The following is an 8,786-nucleotide window of genomic DNA, read 5'->3' on the forward strand; positions in this document are numbered from 1 at the left end:
TAGCTACAATACAAAAGGATGGGGCGACGAAACTTCATGAAGCGTTTTCTTCGTGGTTTGGTCACTTGCACAAATCGTTCTTAGACTCAACTGTAGTCGGACACGGAAACGATTTTTTAAGGTAGGTCCTATCATGAAACGGGGTCGTGGGGAGGAGAAATTTGAGATTTGTGTGTGTACACACACACACACACACACACACACACACACACACACACACACACACACACACACACACACACACACACACACACACACACACCAAAGCTCGATGGAGACCCGTATAGAACCATGCCCATTTCTGTTGTGCGACCCGGATTAGATGCCTCGCTACGCTCGGCAACTAAAATTATCGTGATGGGCACGTCGAGTTATCGTTGTAATTACCCGAGGTAGTAGCTGCCACTCTCCCGAGGAGTAATAAAAGATAGCCGAGATTCGCCCATACGTATATACGATAAGTGATTTGTATCATGAAGGCCACTGATTGTTTGAATTACCGCTCATTTTGAGTTGTCAGTACGTAAATCTTACTTCTTACTTGTTTGTTAGACGGAGTCTTGTGCATTTAGACGGTGCCTTTACCGTTTAGTAGCTGATTATAGAGCCATATCAAATCATTTGCTTGTTACTGAAACCAGCTGTGTTGTGCTGTTATCATAGCAATATGGTATATACGCGTTGCCTTGACAGCAGTAGGCGCGAATACCAGCGTACAAACGACTTGTACCCGCTGTATCAACCAATCAGGGTTGTCAAAAACCACGTGACATGATACGATGATACATACATACATATATACAATGATACATACATACATATATACAATGATACATACATACATATATACAATGATACATACATACATATATACAATGATACATACATACATATATACAATGATACCTACATACATACATAATGATACCTACATACATATATACAATGATACATACATACATATATACAATGATACCTACATACATACATAATGATACATACATACATATATACAATGATACATACACATACATAAACAGACATACATTTTTCTCATAGGAGGTATCTCCTCCCCCTTAAGTAAGTAAATTAGATTACATAGTTACAACATATTTTACATAGACTTCAATATAAAAACATAACGTAACGTCAACCCTGTCCCTAAACACCACTACTCTGCTATTTTATGTTTCTCAGCGAGTTGCTGTAGTCTCATGTTGATGCAATACTCAGGACATACATACATACATACATACATTTCTTTTTGTACATACGTACATACAAGAGCCCCTAAGGCCCAGGTTCAATACTGTAATCACTATTCAGCAATCTAACACTACTGTATCAGAAGTCACTATCAGAAGTCACTATGATGTACTTCACACTTGCTGTACTTGCTGTAGATACTTGCTGTAGACAGAACCTGGCACTCCGAAGAGAGAGGCAATTGTATGTTAGTTCCTTGCCCATGGGAATTTATGTATGTGGCCCTCCCACACTCAAACTCTGACCCAAAGGTCCCAGATGTTGCCAATCTCCAACTGCACACTCTAACCAATTAAGCCACATACATACATACATACGTACATACATACATACATACATACATACATACACACATACATACATACATACATACATTCATACATACATACATACATACATACACACATACATACATACATACATACATACATAGTACATACATACATACATGTATACATACATGTATACATACATGTATACATACACCACACTTTGCAATTGGCATGCACATGGAGGACTGTCAACACAGAAAACAAAATCATACAAAATAGCGATCAACATAAAGCAAAACCATCAAGATCCATTAGAGTACAAACAACTCTGACACAAACAAATAATTTTTTCAATTTAAAAAATATCTAGATGTTTAAGACTGATAAAGTGAGGCAGCAACATTTGCACACAGCCGTTCTCTTCACATTCAGTCCATTGTTGGTTGTCTTGCTACCACAAAACTTACTGCTTACACATGCACACTCTCTCTTGCTAGCAAACGTCCATTGATATCAATAATGGATATCAATGATATTTATATCAATGATATCAATATACCATCTCATGTCTCTATTCGCATGCACAGTGTGACCCATTCACAAAGCAACAGAAGGCAACTCACTGAGTTACCGCCAGACTATAGCTCGTCACTTCCGAATTGTTTTCGACTTGTGTTTCTTTGCCTTTTTAGGTCTTCTATCATCTTCGTTGAAACTACTTTCCTTACGTCTCTTCTCCCGTCTGTAATCATACATTCAATACGCGTCCACATTTCTGATATTTTGTATTGTAAAGGAACCTTTTGATGCTAACAACAGCTGGAGGTGATGACTTAGATAGAGCATCATGCCACTCGTCTTCTGTGCCCGCTACGACATACCTAATAAATGTGTTGTTACAACATTGGCAATGAGCTGTCTTGTTGAATGTAAACTCACTTATGCAAGTCACTGTTAGATAGTTCTTCCAACTGCTTCTTATGCTTTGCTTTGAGCTCAATGCCAGATGAGGCCTACACAGCAGCTATGCTAGTTATCTGCAACTGCATGTACACACACACACACACACACACACACACACACACACACACACACACACACACACACACACACACACACACACCTCCTCCTCCTGTATTGCTTCCGTCAAATGGACACCCTACCCCTTCAGTGGAGACAAAGACAAAGTCACAAATAAAGTTTTCCCATGCATATCGATGCATTGGTGTACGGCATAACCTCTTTTGCTTTGAAAGTACTTCTTACATGTCTAGCATTCAATGGCTCCTTTTTGCTCATGTATAGGTTTTCTCTTTCAGCAATGCATTTGTGTCTCTTCAAGTCACTAATGCGTCTGAAACCTCAGAGACATTCGGGCAGACAACAGTTTGTAAATCAAAAACATGCCAAATGACACTTGACTAGACTCCAGGCAGGCATGATAATGGTCTTTCCAGGCAGATCTTGATTTATTTGCTAAGTCATACCAACAGCTTCTGGAATGTTCAGATCATTTAGGTTTTTCCTAATTATGTCTTTCCAGCGTTTCTTAGGGCCACCTTGTGGACATTTTTCTGATAACCACCCAAAGAAGCACATCTTGGGAATTCGATGGTTGGGCATTGCATATGTCGTCTTATAGAAGTTTGATGTTTATAGTGTCATGTTCTCCCCATCTTTGTCTTATTGCTTTATTTGAGATATGATTCCCACTGTGTTGTGATAGAGATTCCAAGACATGACCGAAGACATCTATTATGAAAAGAGTTCAATTTCTGAAGATGTTTTTTCAAAGGGGTCCTCGATACAAAGCCATGGACAAAATGGACAAATGTCAAGCCCTCCACGTTATTCGTGAATGACGTCAACCTTAAGGTCAGTTGCGGAGATAGCTCCCCCTACCTATTCAGAGCCATATAATAGTGTAGAGAGCAAACAAACATCATATACTTAGCGTTTTGTCAATGTAGTCAGATTTTTATCCTCAAACACAGCTTTATGTAAAGCTCCAAATGTCTGGAATGCTTTCATAATTCTGCAATCTACATCCAAGTCACACACACACACACACACACACACACACACACACACACACACACACACACACACACACACACACAATGCACATATGCACACAAACAAACAGACAAACAAATAGACTAACAAATACACACAATGCACATATGCACACAAGCAGACAAACAGACAAACAAACAAAACACACACTCACACACATACTCACACACATACTCACACACACACACACACACACACACACACACACACACACACACACACACACACACACACACACACACACACGCACACACACCAGTTCATCATCAATGCTCTTCTCTAGTGGCTGCATCTCAACGCCACCAACTTCTTTCCTCAATCCAAGCTCGTTTTCAGCTCGTGTAGTTTGGATCTCAGTAAACACCTTCAGCACAAGCATACGTCCAACACAAACACCCAAAACACACTGTCTATCATTACCTTTACTGCTTTCCTTATTATCCTATTAAAAAGACCAAGCAATTGCTGTGCAGGTAGCCCCAACTCTTTCTGAAACAAAGAAACCAATACGATTACACAAAACTGTACAAAGATCCACCCAATAAACCTCCAAGTCTTCCACCGTCTTACGTTGAAGCCCCAACCCAATAAGCATCGCCTATGTACAACAAAAAGACACTAAAAAGGACACAGAGACAGCACACCTAATATCTCACTGATTGCACAACAGACAAAGACAATTTTGACTTTTTCAAAAAGTGCAGCTGAGCCACTAGAAAATAGATCTTTAATAACAATAATCCACCCTTACTATGGCTATCTATACCTGTGGGTAGAAGATCGGTAATAAGATGGTGATCAACTAGATTCTTACTGTACAGCTCCAAGCGATTCAAATCATAATCAGTCAGCCAGTACTGCAATTCGTCTGCTGCCAGTACTAAAATTTTCAATCAACGTTCAAGTCACTGGGTAAGTGATACTAATTGTGAGACTCAAATTTGGCTACCCTGCTGCTCCTGCTTGTCTCGATCTTGCAGAATACTCAAAGCGAGAGACGATTGAAGACTTCTGAACTGGTATGACAACAAGGACACAAAACGTCGTCTAAAGTCTGACAACATTGTAAAAATAATCCGTCAATATATTATATTATATAATATATAGATATGTGTGGTTGATTACCAGAGCAAAATGCGGGCAACCAACGAACAGACTCCTGATCTGAATCTGAGCTGTCGGTCAGCGTATGCAGCATGATACACGTGTGTTCTCCAGTCAATTCGTTCTATAACAACGCAGTAGGGTCTCACAATTTCCGTTGTCTCCCGTCTGGTAATACATTCCCATACAAAGTTGTCTCCATGCCAAATGATCTCCAAGTACAATGAGCACAAAGCATGACATCGAATGACATGGAGACAGCCACTAACAACAATGGTACCGTACCGGTGTCTGACGTAGATACACAACACTCATGCCCGCTCTCTTCCAGAACCTACAACCACACGTAAGTATCCAAATTGTATCCAAAATATTTATAATACTTGCACCTCAACAAGTCTCGGGTGAGACCATATGCAACACCAACGTAATCCAAACGTTCAGCCGGCCTTTCACTCAACTTCAGTAGTAAAGGTGGAAGGTTAGTTCTCGGCTTCAATTGTTCTTTAATTAAACTGCCGCTGTCCTGCAAGTCAAAAATTGAACATTTGGACAACAATTCTATACAACGACAAGTAACTGACTATGTGAGCCGAACTGCTCAGTAGCTCTGTGCTTGCACCTGATGACACCTCAGACAGACTTGGGACCTCACCCTTGTAGTACTGTTTGAGAAGCTCAAGAGCACAACTGCCATAACCCATCTGTTGTAACAGACAACAACGTACTCACTTGATTATTACCCCAGGGCTCAAGTAAGCCCCCACCTCTACTTTGACCAAAACTCTAAAATTTTCACACCTCTTAGTCCTTTAATTAGTGCTAACTGGTGTTTTCTACTGTGACTGTTTGCCAGATTATGACATTCCTTAACTTGTGCATGCCTGTCGACCACGTGTTGAAGGTTTGATGACTCAGATATAGTGTGGCAACATGCTCTTTAAGTCCAAGTTAATAAATCAATCACTTTCGCCAATTAACAACTTTAGGTGTCAACATGTTTAGAAAGCCCCATCCCATACTGGACCATTGCCTCTGGCCAACTATGGGGTGAGGTAATAACCAAGCAAGTATGATATATTGTACATATTGCAAAAACGTGTTTCTAAATCCAATAAATGTTGTACAGAAAGTTGTTTATATATGTGACACCTTCATTTCCATAATTTCACGACTGGCAGACAACTATGTACCAAACATGCCCCATTTGTAGACACTAAGCGGTCAAGAAAACTTCAAAGTTCTCAACTAAAAACTAGTACTCTGTAATCGCATCCAGTATCGTTGCTTAGATCTGGCATTTCAAGGCAGTAAACAGATTTAGAACATTAGATACAGGATTTCTCAAGTCCTTAAACTTGTGTAACGCGTGTGACATGGCCCACTCCTTGAATATAGAAAACCCCTTTTCGAAATCCTGTATCTGTCTGAGTTGTGAGCCAAAGTGTGAGTGAGTCTTACATAATACATACAAATAACCATTTAATTTATTACGGTAAAATACTGACTCCTTGAAGGTCTGGATGTGTAGCAATTCGAACAATGCGAACACCAGATAGTTGTCCAAACTGTGAGTCTTGAAACTGTTGAGATATCGTCCATGGAATGAGATCTCCTGATGGTCTCTGTCCACGTGATAAACTCTTCATAATACTTGACTTTGCTATCTCACCTTCCAGACACACCTATGACAGTAGAAACAAATACCTATACAAACAGCTACAAAACATAACTAGCTAATTGATTAAACCAAGTAACTTACATTGTGCAATTGTACCTCGTGTGTTATAAACTGCAATTCATATTTCAAACATGCAAACTCTGATATTTGTATTACAAGAATGTGACACGTGTATTTCTTACTCTTTAAGTGCATACATGCATACGTGTGCGTGCATGTGCACACACACAGTGACACACACACACACACACACACACACACACACACACACACACACACACACACACACACACACACACACACACACACACACACACACAAGACCAACCAAAACCAACCTGCAGTACACAAAGCACATCAGGCAAGCTATTTGCTTCAGGATCTACGGGCCCCAGCAAACAAAACAAATGATGAGCAGGAGCATCCGACAGCAACTGAAGATCATTAGGCGTATTCTACAACAGAACCCAACACTCAATCCAGCAAGACCATTCATGCCAATGACATCAGACCTTGTAGTGAGAGGCAACATAGAGTGACATAAGACGCTGAAGAAAAACCTCAGACGCTTTGTTGTAACTGAACAACGTGTCCCGATTCACATAATACAACAAGCAGTCTTTCGGTAGAGGACAACCGACGACGATCCTGGGGATGTTAGAGACATCAAGACAAAGCAGCTGATGCAACCATTTCTCAACATTGTCATCACTGGCGTATCGAATCGGCTCATCTAACGTCACCTCGTAAAGCATTCGCCCTATAAAAGAAAAACCAGCCAATGTGACAACAAACGGTCGATGAGTGGTGATTGCTCTAGTCGACCAGCAGCCACAGTCATTCCGCTAACTCCACGCAAACTCGACTGTCCAGACGCGCTCACTTGCTTCGCACTTTGTTGTCTCAATTGACTGATCAATTTAAGAGACAGAGAACGACCCGTCCCTTCATATCTGTACACAACAACCCAATTAGTTGGTGACAAAATAACCCAACAAACGTCTGTCTATGTGTACCCATTGACTGTGGATGATAGAAACACCAAATACGGTCCCAACAAACTGCGAACTAATGGAAGAGGTATGGCGGCTGCCTCGTCGACGACCACAAGCTCTGCTTGACCAAGTTTCATTGCATCTGATGGATGAATGTACTACGAATAAACACAAAATGTTGTCTGAAACAGTCACTGAGACTGTAGCGACTCTGAGCATTCGTTGGTCTGACCTGAATCGTTTGGCGATGCTCACGAAAGATGTTCACTCTCACGACTGCATTGTTGAATTCCGGATTGGTAGACTGGATCAGTTCATAGTCCAAGTGTTCCTACAGTCACCGCATATTATCACGATGCCAACACAAACACTCACTGGCATTATACCTGATACTCCAACGCATCAAAACCTTTAAACACAAACTCAAACAACGTTTTTAAATTTTCCGGACTCGGTGATGTCACAAATATATTTGAATAGCTGCAGTTAACGACGATAGAACAAACGCTTTATTAATTCAAATTATTCTAAAAATACCCGAATGCAACAGCTGAGGCGATCGCCAGGCCGAGTGCCGCAGATTTTCCTCGTCCACGAGCCGCAGTCAACGCAACTGTGCTTCGAAGTGTCTTTTCAGAAATAGCTTCGATAAATTTGAGAACGGCTTTGGCCTGTGAGAGACAAACACATGCCACAAACGACGAGAAAATTGCGTCTTAGTTAACAGACTTGATCTGACGTATGTGCACATCCGACTATAACTCCAACCGGTTGAGTGTCTGCTAATGATTGTTGCAGCTCTGTGAGCTCTGATTTGCTCTCGGATTCCTTTGAATGACACATCAAAAAGCTAGAAATCATACACTTGCATACGGATTGAAAACGGATACCGAAGCTGTTGCTTTCGCTGGAAGGATTGACAGTGTCTGAGTCGATATGGGCAGTACATTCAACTGGTCGTCTATGACGAGGCAGGACTGGCACGAAGCTAGTGATAGTAGAAACCTAAACACCCACAATTTACGACAAACAGAACTGGTGATGCCTGAGAGTGTGATAAACAAGACAAATCAAAATTTGTTATTCAAATGTGTCTGTGTTCTCGTTGTGTGTGTGTGTGTGTGTGTGTGTGTGTGTGTGTGGTGTGGTGTGGTGTGTGTGTGTGTGTGTGTGTGTGTGTGTGTGTGTGTGTGTGTGTGTGTGGTGCGTGGTGAGTGTGTGTGTGTGTGTGTGTGTGTGTGTGTGTGTGTGTGTGTGTGTGTGTGTGTGTGTGTGTGTGTGTGTGTGGTGCATGTGTGGTATGCATGTGGTGTGCAAGTTTGGTGTGTGTGCGTGCATGTGTGTGTGTGTGTGTGTGTGTGTGTGTGTGTGTGTGTGTGTGTGTGTGTGTGT

The 8,786-nt window shown here is 41.2% G+C and overlaps 1 protein-coding gene across 1 annotated transcript in view; it reads right to left on the bottom strand.

Annotated features, from left to right (window-relative positions):
• Positions 1 to 1,843: 1,843 nt before the first annotated feature.
• The window catches only part of LOC134189560 (RNA cytidine acetyltransferase-like), a 10,547-nt gene continuing 3,604 nt past the window's right edge, over positions 1,844 to 8,786 (bottom strand). Inside the window, exons 5-27 of the mRNA XM_062657871.1 lie at positions 8,285 to 8,399; positions 8,124 to 8,222; positions 7,932 to 8,065; positions 7,781 to 7,874; positions 7,627 to 7,725; positions 7,416 to 7,552; positions 7,225 to 7,352; positions 6,912 to 7,159; positions 6,738 to 6,854; positions 6,227 to 6,403; positions 5,303 to 5,422; positions 5,108 to 5,244; positions 5,004 to 5,052; positions 4,740 to 4,842; positions 4,564 to 4,668; positions 4,381 to 4,494; positions 4,271 to 4,326; positions 4,162 to 4,212; positions 4,035 to 4,103; positions 3,871 to 3,978; positions 2,478 to 2,551; positions 2,339 to 2,419; positions 1,844 to 2,280 (exon numbers count right to left, since the gene is read on the bottom strand). Coding sequence (XP_062513855.1) covers positions 2,187 to 2,280; positions 2,339 to 2,419; positions 2,478 to 2,551; positions 3,871 to 3,978; positions 4,035 to 4,103; positions 4,162 to 4,212; positions 4,271 to 4,326; positions 4,381 to 4,494; positions 4,564 to 4,668; positions 4,740 to 4,842; positions 5,004 to 5,052; positions 5,108 to 5,244; positions 5,303 to 5,422; positions 6,227 to 6,403; positions 6,738 to 6,854; positions 6,912 to 7,159; positions 7,225 to 7,352; positions 7,416 to 7,552; positions 7,627 to 7,725; positions 7,781 to 7,874; positions 7,932 to 8,065; positions 8,124 to 8,222; positions 8,285 to 8,399 — 2,509 coding nt within the window. The 3' untranslated portion in view covers positions 1,844 to 2,186. The remainder of the gene's footprint in view (positions 2,281 to 2,338; positions 2,420 to 2,477; positions 2,552 to 3,870; positions 3,979 to 4,034; positions 4,104 to 4,161; positions 4,213 to 4,270; positions 4,327 to 4,380; positions 4,495 to 4,563; positions 4,669 to 4,739; positions 4,843 to 5,003; positions 5,053 to 5,107; positions 5,245 to 5,302; positions 5,423 to 6,226; positions 6,404 to 6,737; positions 6,855 to 6,911; positions 7,160 to 7,224; positions 7,353 to 7,415; positions 7,553 to 7,626; positions 7,726 to 7,780; positions 7,875 to 7,931; positions 8,066 to 8,123; positions 8,223 to 8,284; positions 8,400 to 8,786) is intronic.

This window comes from Corticium candelabrum, chromosome 14, assembly GCF_963422355.1.
Source record: "Corticium candelabrum chromosome 14, ooCorCand1.1, whole genome shotgun sequence".
In the NCBI taxonomy this organism is placed as follows: domain Eukaryota; kingdom Metazoa; phylum Porifera; class Homoscleromorpha; order Homosclerophorida; family Plakinidae; genus Corticium; species Corticium candelabrum.